Source organism: Takifugu flavidus, chromosome 8 (assembly GCF_003711565.1).
Source record: "Takifugu flavidus isolate HTHZ2018 chromosome 8, ASM371156v2, whole genome shotgun sequence".
Lineage (NCBI taxonomy): Eukaryota > Metazoa > Chordata > Actinopteri > Tetraodontiformes > Tetraodontidae > Takifugu > Takifugu flavidus.
This window is the reverse complement of record NC_079527.1, coordinates 5,856,358-5,870,774: the sequence shown is the minus strand read 5'-3', so window position 1 is coordinate 5,870,774 and position 14,417 is coordinate 5,856,358. Positions and strand designations below refer to the sequence as shown.

Below are 14,417 nucleotides of genomic sequence, written 5' to 3'. Positions count from 1 at the left end.
TTTAAGGTTTTGGAAAAAACTGGGTCACATACTGATTAAGTTTCTTGAGGCAGGAGAACCAATGAGAAGATTTAATAAGCCGGTGCAACAGAAGAAATGCAGCATAATTTATGGCTGCAGCAGGTACAGATGTACAGGAAAACTTTATTGTATATATCATAACCTGGTGCAAAGATACCGTGCTGAGATCAAGGTGGTGACATGGCAGAATACCAAACTTCAGAAAGATTTTTAATGGACAGCAAAGCTTCGTTTGATGGCAAACAGGTAAAACAGGAACTGATGTGCTCAGGACTGCAGCGTAGAAGAGGAAAAGTCTAAGCTGAAGTCAAAGTTTAAAGTGTGTGTGAGATTTATTAATGAAGGCTAAAAATGCTGATCCGATTACACATTATTAATATTTATGTGCTGGATGGATGGATGGATGGATGGATGGATGGATGGATGGATGGATGGATGGATGGATGGAGTTCATGCAGGTGTAAATAAAGCCAGACAGTAGATTGACAGCTGCAGCTGTTCTGTTTGGTCACCAGGGGGCGATAGTCCCCAAGCTGTTTCGAGTCCAGATGGGGTTTCTTTCAGTTTAACTGATACAGAAATTAATAATTCACAATATATGAATATATTTTACTGTTACATCCAAAGATGAACACCAACCCGGTGGACACTGGGGGGGGCACCCGAACCTGGGCTGGCTTTATTTGGGCATGTTTCCCAGCCTCCCAGAATTTACACTTTAATTACCTCCATTTCAGACACTCCTCTCTGGCCCGGCGGTCGTTGCCCGTTTCAGTTTCGCGGTTCGGGTTCGGGTTCGGATCCGACGCTCACCTGTGGTGACGTAGGCGCTTAATGGGCGACCGCGAGACGAGGAGGAAGTGAGCGCGCGAGGCAGAGCAATATGTGACGGAGCTGCGTCCCGGAGGAGTCCCGCCGCTGCCCGCCCCTGCCCGCCCCTCAGCCCGCTCAGCCCGCTCAGCCCGCTCAGCCGCAGCTCTCGTCGCCGCGTCGCCATCCAGGACGGAGGCGGTCGTGCGTGCAGGGCTTCACCGCGCCCAGGTAAGCGAGGCGGCTGTTCCCTGCGCCGTTCCCGGGTGTCGCCTGGCTCTTTCCCACCATGGGAATGCGAGAGCGAGGCCGACATGTTCGCTCCCACCCTAATCCGTCTCTCCGAGACAAGTTTCCCCTGTGAGAGTTCAGTTTTGCAACCTGTCGCTTCTAACTTAATTGTTGTTGTTGTTTCAGCTGCGTTAAGGTGTTTAGGCTTCATAACGAGCTGACGTGACAGTAAATGTGCGTCCAGGTAAGAGGATTTATTTAAAGAAAATGTTTGGATTTATTTTCTTGTAGTCTCTCTCTCACACACACGCACACGCACACATTAGACATGGGAGCCCCACCATAGGTCACCAGAGGTATTTAAGGGTCGTGTAGAACGTTACATTTTAGTCACATGCAGCTTATGTTTGGGTTCTCTTTAGGACCCAGTACTTCTTTCCCATTGAATCCTGCGTACAACAACACAGTTGTGGGTCAGGTCCCACCGTGGAGCCGACTGTAGCGTTTTCATGTTCTGGTTGGGCCCTGGTACCGAGTGGCTACTCCTGTGACACGCTGTCAGTGCCCTCGGTGACCTGGAGCAAGATACTGAACTTTTAATCACTTCCTTGTGTGTGTAAATTGTGTATTTGGTTTCTCTCTTGACACCAATTTCAGTAATGCGTTCTATTGTCTTTTGCTTTTCGCCCTCATTGATTCATACTTGCAAATATAGTATTGCGCTGCTTCTTTGACATCTTTGATCTTTAATATCTCTTTTTACATGAAATGAACTGGGGGGGAAAACCTGTTAAAAGTTTTCATCGGTTGTGTTTTCTGCTTGTAGTCTTTCAGATGCCACCAACTGTTTAGGTCCTAAAGCGCTCGCCACACTGGCCTGAGGTGTCAGGGAGGGGTCGTCATGTCCCAGGGACAGTCAGACAGCCGGTTGGGCGACGAGGCCCCTCTCATTCTGGAGAGCCACTTCTCCACAGTTCTCCACATATCCGAGCCAGAGGACGACTGCTCCCCAGGTTCCCCCCAGCAGGAACCACAGCAGGAAGATGTAGTAGACAGGATTGTGGTGCCTCAGGTGGTTCTGAGCACCCAGAGTCCAGCCGCGCTTAAAACCGGCACCCACCAGCTCATTCCTAAGAATCTAGCCGCGGCCAGCCGGCCTAAACACCGCCACCACACGACTGTGGTCACCTTCCCGATTGGACTAGAGCACGCCAGCACTCGGACCCGTCATTCAACGCAGGGCTCGGATGTGTCCTGGGAGGACTACGACAGCGATGGAGACGGTTTTGCCTTAAGAAGGAACCGGAGGAACAAGTCCTACAGAGCAGCTGTGACCAGTTTGGACATCGAAGCCATGGCAGGAGGAAAAGGATCCGCATCCACGTTGAAACCTGTCAAAGAAAGCAGAGCCCCCAGTCCCAGTCCAGGCCGCAGCCCCCGGCGCAAGGTAGCATCATCCGAGCTACCTCCTTGATCGCTAACGCTTAAAAAGCAGCATTTACGGATACGTAGACGTTGGCTAATCCGGCTCACGAGTGTCACAGTATTACTGACTCGTCGTGCTTAACTGTGGCTACGTTTCTGTTTTCCTCTGCAGAGAACCTTTGGGAGGAAGAGGAACCAGAACCAGCGTGGCTCCTTCAAGGATGGTATGTTTACTAAAGTGTCAGCCTGTCTGCCTCCGTAAACCCGGCCGTGCGATCGCTCCTAGATTGGGAATAACGACTGATGCTGTCAGATGCTGGTTAGGACATGTTGATGCATCTCTCCTTGTCCATGTTGAGGAACTGTGCCTTCAGGCAACGGAAAGGACCAAACATGGGATCTTGCTTCATTTCCAGCAGAATAGTAAATTATTGGGTTCAGAAGTTTTTTATTGGCAGGTCTCTCTGACAGCATTTATTTAACTAATTATACCACAGATCTCAGCGTTGTATTTCAGTTAAGAAATCAGTGTGGAGTCTTTAGTCCAGGGGTGTTGAAGCCCAGGCCCCAAGGGCCACAATCCAGCCAGGTTTTCTGACCTACCAGGTAGAAAAGGCTTTCACCGGGTTCCCTCTTTCCTTGCTTTAATCCGTTTCCTGCCTGGGAGGACAGAAAACCCGGCTGGATTGCGGCCCACAATGACTGGGTATCATTTTTTACACACTTTAGAAAATGAGCTTCAACATAAATAGGACTTTTAGCTCTCTGTATGACCCAGGCTTCTTTCAAACAGATGTCATTGCATTTCCAGACCAATTCGTGGAAAGTATTTTATGTCTTCAGCCAGAAACGTACCACACGTCTGCTTATCCCACAAACATTGACTTTTGCTCAGCCCCATCTGTCAGATATTACAAGCAGAAACATGTTCTGTAATTGGAGCATGTGCGACACAGGTTACAACTCTGGTATGCAAAAAAAGTGAACGGCTATAATTAACCCCAGATTCCCCTGACCTTACTGTATATGTATACGTGACCTTGAATGATAAAACAGTGCCGGGCTATAATACTCTGTTTCCCTAAATCTACATTTGCAGAGAGACTTTTTACTCTGTTGACACCAAAATGCCCAAAAACAAAATCATTATTTTTAGATAAAGCTGCCGTTCTCACTGAAGCTGCTACTGACGTTGAATTCTGTTGATCTGCCAGCTACGCCGCGCCTTTACCAGGAGATCCGTGAGCGTGGGCTCAACTCCACCATCCAGGATGAGCTGCTGGATGACTTTGTGATGGTGGAGGCTCCCGTGGAGGACCAGGCCATCGTGGTGAAGAGCTACCGGCCTATCCAGCTCACCTGGAGCCAGCTGCCACAGGTGGACTTCTAACAGTGGTTTTATTTTTACCAATAACCCGATTATTTAAATGCTGTCACACAGAGGTCTGTTTAAGTGAAATAACCACCAATATCCAAATATTTCCCACCATAATATCGTGCAGAACATTTTTCTGGACACTATTCAACACTGTAACTCAGCGCAAAGTAGGAAATTGGGACCATGTGTCGGGTTTTGTCCGGATATTGTTGTGAAAAGCGAATGCCGGGCGTGGATCCTCTTAGCCGCTGGGATAGAGGCGCGTGGAAAACACTTAGAATAATTAAATTGTTTCTGTCAACAAGCCTACACACAACAGCCACAGCAAGCTCATTGTGTCAATGCTGTCGAGCTGCGGTTGACTGCCATAGCGTGGTGCGTTCAGGCTCTATATTAGCTGTCAGTGCACATACAGTATTAACAATAGGAGTGTGGTGGTCGGGTGTAACAGTAGTTATTGTTCGTCTCTCCAAAGGTGAAGGAAACGGGCATCCTGACCATGATCTCGCCACAGGAGAGGAAGAGACAGGAGGTACGTATGCGTCTACCTGCCAAAGATTACATGCAACCGCTCGTGCTTCACTCTCAAGCCCGCACGTTGAGCTTGTGGCCAAAGGAAACGATACCATCATCACCACGCACTTCCCATCGGCTCACTTTTTGAGTGATGTTTGTAGGAAATAAAGGATGCCCTAGTGGAACATGCTGGCACTTGTGAAATGTTTCTTTTCCAGTTTAGCAACACAGCCTCTGTCAACACCAAAGGTCCACCTTATGTTCACCAGTCACCGGAGCAACGCCACACCCTGACGCTGTTCCGCCTGTGTTTAAGTGCTTCGACTTGCTGTTTTGCTCGTTTGCTCGTCCCAGTCAGTTTAATTTAGTCAAATATTTGAACCCTTGTTTGCTAGAGGGTCTGCAGAGACACCAGGATGATCATTCCTCTTCCCCACTGATGTTCACGCGCTGAAATATCAGAATGAGTCTCAGATTTCCAGGAAGTGCTGCTGACGGTGTAACTCATCTATTGCACTTTGGTCCTCTGTACTTTGAAATGTGAGTCATCGTCACAAACGAGGAGTTGATCCAACGCCACCACTTCAGCATACGCAGTAAAAACAAGTATACACACTCTTCAATCATGTCCTGCTCAGGATCTACTTGTCTGCTATTATAGGGAGTTCCTTTTGAATCAACTATGACTATTTCTGCTAAATATTTCAGTTGATTCCATATAAATGAGTATCTAGACCCATGCCTAGATGTCCCTCCATTCTTCCTCATTGTGGTTCTTTTTATTTTTACTCACACATGCATCATCACACCGTCTCATTTGCCTACCAAGAACTTGACTCTGCAGTGTGACACTAAAAAGCACACGTGACAGATTCTGATTCCTCCTCAGGCTGATCTTTGCGCTCTTTGACAGGCCATTTTTGAAATCATCACGTCGGAGCATTCCTACCTGCACAGCCTGGGCATCCTGGTGCGGCACTTCAAGGATAACGAGGCTCTGAGGAAAACCATGACCACCACGGAGCATCATCATCTCTTCTCCAACATCGCTGTCATCCACCAAATCAGCCAAAGGTGCAGAAACCAGAACCAGAGAGAAACCAGACTTGTTTTGTTTGTGTGTGGACCAATGAGGATCAGAGAAAGATCGATGGCGCGATTGTGAATTTTGAAATGTGTGTTGCGACTGTTGCCTCTTGCAGACTGTTGGTTGTCGTTCCTCTTTGAATTATTGTCCATATTTTGTTGTGTTCCATCATGAGTAAACTCTCCGTGTGCCAGATACAGCATGGCCCCTGGCATTAGTGCTTTGGGCATGTTGAAACATGCTCGCCAAACTGGTTCTGCAGCCTCTGCTCTAAATGGTATTCACAGGTTTGGGTGAGAGGCCCGGATTTGAGTTGCGCACATTGCTGGCTTCATCTTTTTGAAAGAAACTGACTCCAGTTCAACAGCCAGACTAACAAAATCAGTGAAACTAGAAGGCAGAGGGGGTTTCTGTGTCCGCTAGTATCTGTGGGGGACAGTTTTTTTCCAGGTGTCATTTTACTTCATTGTTTACAATAAAGAAGAGCAGGGTGGGGCAGAAAGGCATTTAGCAGGGGCTGTACAAGCATTACAATACTTAAAATAATCCATTGTTCAACTTGTTGGTTTATTGGATTCTGCCGCCCCAGTAGCTACATTAGCTAGGATATCTGACCTGTCATTTGAACATGAATGTGCAAGTTGTGTGACAACCAATCCCCCCCCCCCAACTCTATTATTTTTTAGGTTTTTTGAAGATCTGGAAAGGCGTCACTACGAGAATCCAGTCATACGAGACATTAGCGACATCGTTCAAAACCATGCTTCCAATCATTTTGAACCCTACATCGTTTATTGCTCCAATGAGACGTTCCAGCAGAGGACGCTGCAGAAGCTGCTGTCAGTATCAGTATGAAAATATTCTCTGGTGAAACGACAGGATGAACTGAAGCTGTTCTTTTGCCAGGACCAGCAACACTGCCTTCAAAGAGACCCTGAAGCAAATCGAAGGCAGCAGTGAATGCGGAGGCCTGCCCATGATCTCCTTCCTCATCCTCCCTATGCAGAGAGTCACCAGGCTGCCGCTGCTGCTGGACGTTGGTTTACCTTTGCTTCTCAGCCCCCATCACTCCACAAGCTTGTCAACCGGGCCGGAATGTCGCTTCTACTGAAAACGTTTCCTGTCCTTGTTCTCGTCACAGACGATATGCCAGAAAACAAAGGACAAAACAGCCGAGTACTTTGCAGCCGTGTGGGCGCTGCACGCCATGAGCAAGGTAGAGTCGGTGACAGGAGAAAAAAAAAGCACTTTTTAGTGGCGCAACAGGGGAATAGAGATGTGACTCTGTGGTTATTGGCTCAACAGCTGGTCAATAGTTGCAATGATGGAGCGAGGAGGATGGAGAGGACTGAGCAGATGTACACCATCCAGAAACAGATGGAGTTTGGGAAAATCAAGGTAAGACCCAAACAGGCTTCAGAGGTATTGGGTGGGATGCTGGGTCAGGGCGGTACACATGAACTCTTGACCGTGTCTCTGCAGCCTTTTCCTCTGGTGTCATCGTCCCGGTGGCTGAAGAAGTGCGGCGAGCTCGCCATCTCCACCGAAGAGCTCAGCATCTGGAGGGCTTTCAGCCACAGGAGCTACTACCTGTTTCTCTTCAATGATGTTCTGATCATCACCAAGAAGAAAAGGTCAGCACATGAAACACAAACTCTATCCGTACGACCCCAGTAAGAGAGGGAAAAGCAGGGCACGTGGTTGAAATTGGTGCTGTTGGAGAGGAATTCTGAGGACCTCTGTGAACATGTTTATGCACTTTTCCTGCTGAGTTGTGAATACTGAGGAGGTCCAGCTGCTGGCAGATAGAAGAGGAGGGAACAGGGACAGGGGAAGGAAGGATTGTGCATGTGGTGCGTGCATACTTGAGATTCTTCAATCTTGAATTCAGCATGTCAGCCCAAGAGGATCCTTTTCTGTTTTAACTAGGGAGAAACCAAACAGTGTCAGCACACAGGAATCGGCTGCACACGACACTGGAGAAAAACAATGTCACCCATGCTGGCTGATTGGCTCTGATCATTAAAACAATGTCATTATTTTTATAAATGTTGATGTGTCAAAGATCATCTGAGGGTCAATGTTTGTGTGCCCAGCGAGGAGAGCTTTGTGGTGATGGACTACGCCACTCTGGAGAACGTGGAGGTGGAGTGTGGGGAGGATGCAGAAGGACGGACATCTTCACCTGCTAAGAACAGCTCCCACTATTATCTGTCCTTCAGACTCCTGATGAGCAGGAACAGCGAGGGGAGAACGGAGCAGATGTGCCTTGTTGCTGAGTCCAGGTACAGAACTGATTCCAAAGACTAGCTCAGTATGTCCATATCTGGGGAGTATTCAAAGAATATTTAAATGAGACTAAGTGACTCTGTGGACAAAAATAGCTGGGAATTGAAATTAGCTGGAAAAAGTGTTGTATTATCAATTTTAGCATCTAAACTGTTGTAAATAATCACCTTAAAGTTAGTTACGTGGGGAATAAAAATTTCATAGAAAAGGCTCCTGTTAACCACAACTGAGGGTTAATGGCGCCCTCTAGCGAGCGACGTGTAATAGCTACAGTATTTTAAAACGTTCCAACAGTTTGGGTTTAAATGAGAGAAAGTCACAACCGTGCGCGCTGTTTTCCCTCTCATATCAGGGCGGATCGGGCTCGTTGGATCGTGGCTCTCAGAGAACACAAGGAGACAGACGTCTCCACCCCCACGACTGGTAGGTTCATGTGCTTGTTTACCGAGGGAGTGGGTCCGGATAATCGACGCTCACTTAAAGGCCAGATGGCCCTCGTCACCCACACGTTAGTGAATAAAAACGGTGGAGTTGGTTTGCTAACCTGTGCAAATGCTGCAGTGACGGTCCAGAGCGTTTACTCTCCGTTATTACTGATCTCAGGTGAATTATATTTGTTTGTTAGAAATCCATTTGGTTGCAGCTAAAACCGTGATCGTGACCTTCTTTACTCACTTTACGCTGTTTATTTGTGCTGTAGCTCCAGACAACGGAACTTTCAGCCTATTAAGAGAATTCCAACATTCATACTGTAGGGACGAGTGAGCCTGTAGTGGAAGATGAGCCCCTGAATATCAAGTGGTGCTCCTCAGTCTTTTAGAACAATATGGGGGGGTGTTGAGTGGCTGTCACATGACAGCATGTCCAGTTTTAAAGTACTTTGGACATTTTGGTGTTTCAGGTCTGCCTCAGTATGAAGCCACCAAGGCCTACATGCCCAAGAACCAGGATGAGCTGAGCCTCCAGCAGGCTGAGCTGGTCATTGTCCTTCAGAAGGAGGAAGGTGAGGCTCTACACGCTGCCCCCCCACTTCCAGACCTACCACCACTGAGGTGTTCTGTACTGTTCTCCTCCCAGAGTGGTGCTATGGGGAGAGAATGAGAGATGGAGAACGGGGCTGGTTTCCTGCCAGCTGTGCCACAGAGATCACCAACCCCGCTGCCATCCAAAACAACGTGCAGCGCATGAAGCGCCTGCGCAAAGAGACCAACGTTTGAAAGAGCGTCCATCTTCACCGAGGGAGGAGACGAGACCCATCGCCTGGTGGATGGGGGGGTGGGGGGAGTCCATGAGTAGGAAGGCCAGAACCAGCACAGGGGTCTGTGGAAAGGCCGACCAAGACGTGTTCATGGCAGTCGAAGGTAACTGTTAAAGGTCTCCCCGTCTGGACGATTTAACTTCACTTGAATAATTTTATAGTCAACATGTAAATGTAGTTTTAAAAGTGTTGTTTAATGTTATGTCCACTTTTAACAAAACCTAATAATGTATTGCTGGTGTAAACAGCTTAGAATGAGTCTGTGCCAAGTAAACAGGCATAAAGTCACAGCCTGATGCTGTAGCTTTAAAAACAAACAGTAAAATTGTGTTGGTAAAATGTCTAATAAACCTATAGGAAAAACTCAAGACAATTCTGGTTTCTGAACTTTTATTTTAGCTTGCATTTTGTTAAAATGTTTGAATACATAAAAAGTTATTTAAAAATGTCAAACTGACCAGATATCAAATTTCTTATTTTCTTAAAAACCATTTGGTGTAAAAACTTAAAACAGATTTAGAAAAACATTTGCTGTTTCCCCAAAATGTTTTGTAGCTGTCACATAAAAATAATGGAAAAGAAACAAGTCTGCATAGATTCTGCAGGCAATTGGTGGTAATCTGGTCAAATGCATGGTGCAAGCTCGTGACGTCGTCAAGTCAAATCTTTATTGCTCAGATCTTGTTTGATGTTTCTTCTTGTTGACAAAAAAACTGCGGAGAAAGAAAAGAGTTGAGGACGTTGCCCGCCTGCGTCACACGAAGAGCTGAGCGGCACGGCCGGACTCACCCGGACGATGGTAAATGATGGTAGGTGCCGGCGGGCAGGTTCCTCCCTACTCAGCCCCACCCTGCTGGGCCTCGGGAGCGGACGTTTTCTCTGCGGATGGGTCACCTCCTGTCTTGGCCTCCTTGGTCTCCGGGCCGGGTTTGCCGCCAGTCTGTGGACGTCTGCGGCGGTAGTTCTGACGGGAACGCCGCTGGCGTGGCTGTTGGTTCTGACCACCTTCGCCGCCCTGGTTCTCCTTGTCCTCCTCGCCGTCCCTCACCGGTCTGGGACGAGGTGGGCCCCTGCAGGCAGAGCGATCGTTTAGGAGAGGAGCCGTCGCCCGTGATCTGGCAGCGGCAAATGATCCCTCGCCACACACGAACCTGGGTCTGAATCTTGGTCGGAAGCCTCTGTAGTACTGCCTTGCTGGTCTGTTGCCCTGTTCTGGACCTCCCTGGTTGTCGTCACCTTCGCCTCCCTGGAGATGGAGGGCAGAACAAATGACACTCACAACTTGGCCTGAGCCACGCCCAACAGTGACGGCGTCGACGGGACGGCGCTTTCTACGCGCTAAAGAAGTGAGCAGTTTGTTTGACATCACTTCCACATTCAGCGCTCAACGCTGGGATGTTGGACAGACCCCCGATACACAGAGGTGTTGATCAGAACCACAGGAGTGTTAGAAAGGAGAGGACTTAGCGCCGCCGAGCACGTTAAGATATTAAGAGTGCAGTTTGGTTTGGTTTGTTTAAATCGGGGAGTGCTGGGTGCCTGTTTCAGGATAGCAGCCGTGTGACGGCGTACCTCAGTCATCTCTCCACGTGGTGCGTTTGTGTACGGGGGCCGGCGGCCGAAGCGTCTACGTACAAAATATGGAGGGTAACGCCGTCTGCCGGGGTAGGTGGGTCTGCGCTGTTGCTGCGAGTCTCCTTCAGGGGCGTTCTCTCCCCCACTGCTTTTGTCGCGGCCTCCGCTGCCTGGCTCACCCTCCCCGTCACTCTGGTAGTTCTCTGGGTAGTCGCCACCGCGAGGAGGGCCCCTCCGCCGTGGAAAGCGTCTGTAGCGGTTCCTGTCTGCGGCGTATTTGCTACCCTGGACTGCGACCCCCCCTGGCCCGGTAACATTTGCCGCCTCTGCTCCCTGGAGACATTTTGTTAAGGGAATCCCATAAATTTACACTGAGCTGCAACCGAACTGGTTAGACTGCCGCCGCACTCACCTTCTCCCCCTCAACAACATCAAATTCTACAGTCTCTCCATCTCCTACACTACGGAGGTACTTCCTGGGGTTGTTCTTCTTGATTGCCGTCTAAAAATCAGATTGGAGATTGGTTTTGAGATTTTACCTTTGAAATCTTATCAGAAGCAAAAAGAGGCCACAAAGTCAACTCACCTGGTGAACAAACACATCTTCTTTTGTGTCATTCCTAAAACAAATGAACTCAATTACCACCAGCGTCATCCAGCACTTAACAGAATGAAAACATGTAGACCAGTGGGGAAATCATCTTATCAGCACGGTGAGCAAACCAAAACTATAATAGGATTAGAAATAAATGACCAGACACAGATGGCGATTAAATCTTAGGGGAAGGGAAGGGGGGGTTTCACATACCTGTTGATAAAACCATATCCATTCCTGACGTTGAACCATTTGACTGTACCCAAGACTTTTGTTGCTGCAACGAGACAAAGTGCACCACATTTAACTGGGTTATACTACACTTCAGGGATGCACTATAAAGATAAGAGTCAAGGGGAATGCAGTATCCGTTTGATCCATGGGGGCATTTAGGGGATCAAATAGCACATGAAGAAAATACAGGAGCCCCATGTAATGCAAGAGTTATTTTTAACCTCCAACTGTCACCCATTTTTAGAGCTTGCTTTGGAGTGCCATGTACCAGCTGCACATGTGAGACGTGCAGAAGTGCAGATCACATGCCGATCTCAGAGTCTGAGCAACCCGATTACAGAATTGATAATACCCGCTCCCAGTGGCCCGGGCATGTGGGGGGATGGTAGACAATTCACAAACATTGCCGGATGGCCACCCACAAAATTGTCACAATCATCTACTCCTGACCTTCTGCCCAATTTTGAGCCGGGAGGCTAAATACCCAGCGTTCACACGTGGTGGAGTCGCGCCGGGAGAATTTAGCGAGGAGGAGCGGTGTTAGCATAGCAGCTAACCGAGCCGCAACCATGTGGTTGGAATAATGCCAGTAGCCTGGAACCATTATATATTGGGGGAAATATGTGGTTGGTAGCCTTTTGTTGTACAATTTATAGTTGCTGTCGAGCTTTTGGAGACTAAACTGAGAGCGTGCGACCGAAATCAGCCGAACCGTTCGGCGGACATTTTGAACGGCCTGTTTAGCCACGTAAATAGCAACCGCTAGCTCAGCAGGCTAACACCCCCTCGAATAGTTAGGCCACGGCGTTAGCATTAGCCTAAAATATCGAATAAATTTAGAGTTGAAACGGCCAAATACACCGTGATCCAAGTTAAGTTTGCCTGTGAGCCTTTCGACACGTGTGGTCGCAAGGAGCGGTGGTGATTTGAAAAGATAAAGAGTCTGAATTGGAATCCAGCCTCGGTCGTGTGAACAAAGAGACGCCCGACGGGCAGCGTTAGCTTGGCTGGTAGGCTTGAAGCACTCGGCCAGTGGGGACATCGTGTACCCCGTTGTGTGTAACTAACCACAAGAAATTGTCTTCCAATCTTCAAATGACAACCGTTGACATCGCCGTTTCGTCTCGCTTTGACACAACTGCCTACACGTTGGTAAATTCCCCTCGTGTGGGTAAAGACGGTGCGTGTCAACTTCCCGGCCGCGGCGGGTGGACGGACAGCCGGCGTCGCTGCGCTTTGGTGGCGCTTAGTGGCACCAAGTCAACGCCAAAACGCTACATTCGACTCGAGTCCTGAACCGCAACGACGCAGCTATTCTATAAGCGTCACCCTCCGTATTTTAAAACACTTGCCGTTCGCTTTATTTATATGAAATTCCAGAGTAATTTTAAAGTATAATCACACCACCGGAGGAGTTCTCCGGTATGGGAAATGTAGCTAAATCAAAAGCGGGGGGAAAAAAACAATTGGGCTCAATACTCCGACGTTCACAAGCGCCCCATCGATCCTCTGCTGGATCCCTAAACCCATTTAGCTATTCGAGCTAGCGAGCTCATTTCCAGTTCCCTCACCGATGACCTTCTTATCCCCCGCAGAAGCTGCGGCTGCCGGGCTGGATGGTCCCTCCTCATCGGCAGCAGGCTGCGGCGCTTGTTGTGTCTCGGCCTCGCTGCTCATAGTTACTCCTGGTTGTTAATGGCTTCTGCCGGCGGCGGCTCTCTGCTATATTTCCCGGTGCTAGATGGTAACCTGGGCCGGCGGTGGTGGGGGCTACTGCCTTCGGGCTCTCTGCTTTCCTCTTTCCGCTCCCGTTGCCGATCGAACTGGGCAGAACGAGGAGCCGAGCCAGATATGGTTCCTGTTTAAGGCCCGCCCTACTCGCACCCAATTGGCGGTGACTGGTGGCGAAAAAGAGGCAACTCGGTTTCCTATTGGCTGAGATGTCGGTCAATAGAATTCCCGACCCCGCCCCTGAGTGATGTCAAAGCCAGACGGTTCATCTTGACACTGATGGAACACTGACCGCTTGCGCTCCTCTTGTGCTCAAACTTTCCCATTATGTGGTTGAATTATTTGATCTGATTGTTTGCTGTGACTGACGTGTTAAAATGTTTGCGAAAATAAAGTCATGGTAAAATTGGAAAATGCATTTCCTCTGCCGGTTCAGTCTTTGTTGACCCAATAAGTTGTTGGAAGTGTACAGAAGCTAAAACTACGAAAGAAGCTCCCCCATTTTAAAGCATCCAGCTGATTAAAGCTGACATGGGACAAACCAGAGTTGTTTTACTCACTTATCTGAATAAACATCCCCCCACTTGACAGATACAAAGAATCCCATTCCTGTCACATCATCTAATTTTTATTGCTTTCTAAAGAATTTCAGTCATGAGTATGAGTTATGATTTGATCTTAGGTTTCTGTAAACTGCTTGATGAGACCTAAAGTCTGGAAGTGCACAACGCTCAGACTGAACACCAGACAACCACCCCCCCACACACACAGCTCCCCACCCCGAACCCTCTTCATTGTGATGATAATGCTCCACTGGCACTGTTTATGAGCACTGGCTAATGTGTGAAGGGCTCCCTGAGCTCCAGTTTTCCCACACAAAACTGGGCTTTACCAGTGACCTCAGAAAGCCTCCCCATGAAGAGACACCCCTCCTCCCCCCAGAAAAAAAAAAACGATAATGAAAAAAAGCCTCTTCCTGCATCCATAGGAACAGACTTGAATGGATTCTTTTGTGTTAAAAGAACAAGTTCCAAGGCGGAAGAGCGACAGCATGGATTGGGGAGGGGGGCCGAGTGGTTTGCATTTGTATCGAGCGCTGGGATTAGCACTGGCCATAAGTTCAGCACAGGACTGTTTGGCACTGGACAGTAATTCTATCGTCCCTGCTTGAGGGTGGTAGAAACTACGCAGCTCATAAGCTAATAGAGCTCCAACAGAAAAGACCTTTAGCCAATAAAAGGCACCCAGTAACGGACCAAATGTGGAC

At 48.4% G+C, this 14,417-nt stretch overlaps 2 protein-coding genes across 7 annotated transcripts; one reads left to right on the top strand and one right to left on the bottom strand.

Moving 5' to 3' along the window:
- The first annotated feature begins 786 nt into the window (after nucleotides 1-786).
- Nucleotides 787-9,601, top strand: arhgef16 (Rho guanine nucleotide exchange factor (GEF) 16). Of its 5 annotated transcripts, XM_057040489.1 has the most exons (17): nucleotides 788-944; nucleotides 981-1,062; nucleotides 1,249-1,306; nucleotides 1,889-2,509; nucleotides 2,660-2,711; nucleotides 3,702-3,865; nucleotides 4,341-4,397; nucleotides 5,295-5,455; nucleotides 6,155-6,307; nucleotides 6,375-6,504; nucleotides 6,610-6,684; nucleotides 6,774-6,866; nucleotides 6,951-7,102; nucleotides 7,565-7,753; nucleotides 8,110-8,180; nucleotides 8,659-8,760; nucleotides 8,835-9,601. In XM_057040489.1, the coding sequence occupies exons 4-17, from the start codon at nucleotides 1,964-1,966 to the stop codon at nucleotides 8,972-8,974; spliced, it is 2,085 nt and encodes a 694-aa protein (XP_056896469.1). In that variant the 5' UTR covers nucleotides 788-944; nucleotides 981-1,062; nucleotides 1,249-1,306; nucleotides 1,889-1,963; the 3' UTR covers nucleotides 8,975-9,601. The 5 variants fall into 5 exon arrangements, with proteins under 5 accessions (XP_056896470.1, XP_056896469.1, XP_056896468.1 ...); XM_057040490.1 differs by having other exon boundaries at nucleotides 787-1,062; nucleotides 1,897-2,509; XM_057040488.1 differs by having other exon boundaries at nucleotides 788-1,062.
- Nucleotides 9,389-13,261, bottom strand: ybx1 (Y box binding protein 1). Of its 2 annotated transcripts, none has more exons than XM_057040493.1 (8): nucleotides 12,991-13,261; nucleotides 11,399-11,462; nucleotides 11,177-11,210; nucleotides 11,003-11,092; nucleotides 10,588-10,923; nucleotides 10,167-10,261; nucleotides 9,805-10,085; nucleotides 9,389-9,728 (listed from the first exon to the last, which is right to left on the bottom strand). In XM_057040493.1, exons 1-7 carry the CDS (start codon nucleotides 13,094-13,096, stop codon nucleotides 9,851-9,853), a joined length of 960 nt encoding a protein of 319 aa, XP_056896473.1. In that variant the 5' UTR covers nucleotides 13,097-13,261; the 3' UTR covers nucleotides 9,389-9,728; nucleotides 9,805-9,850. The 2 variants fall into 2 exon arrangements, with proteins under 2 accessions (XP_056896473.1, XP_056896474.1); XM_057040494.1 differs by having other exon boundaries at nucleotides 10,651-10,923.
- Nucleotides 13,262-14,417: the final 1,156 nt, after the last annotated feature.

Excerpts from the sequence above, each read along its gene's own strand:
- ybx1 (XM_057040493.1), bottom strand. The coding sequence starts at position 13,096 with ATGAGCAGCGAGGCCGAGACACAACAAGCGCCGCAGCCTGCTGCCGAT. Across the intron at positions 11,211-11,398 it reads GGATATGGTTTTATCAACAG|GAATGACACAAAAGAAGATG; the intron begins GTATGTGAAACC and ends CATTTGTTTTAG. Across the intron at positions 10,262-10,587 it reads CACGTGGAGAGATGACTGAG|GGAGGCGAAGGTGACGACAA; the intron begins GTACGCCGTCAC and ends CTCCATCTCCAG.
- arhgef16 (XM_057040490.1), top strand. The coding sequence starts at position 1,964 with ATGTCCCAGGGACAGTCAGACAGCCGGTTGGGCGACGAGGCCCCTCTC. Across the intron at positions 6,308-6,374 it reads AGGACGCTGCAGAAGCTGCT|GACCAGCAACACTGCCTTCA; the intron begins GTCAGTATCAGT and ends TTCTTTTGCCAG. Across the intron at positions 6,867-6,950 it reads TGGAGTTTGGGAAAATCAAG|CCTTTTCCTCTGGTGTCATC; the intron begins GTAAGACCCAAA and ends GTGTCTCTGCAG.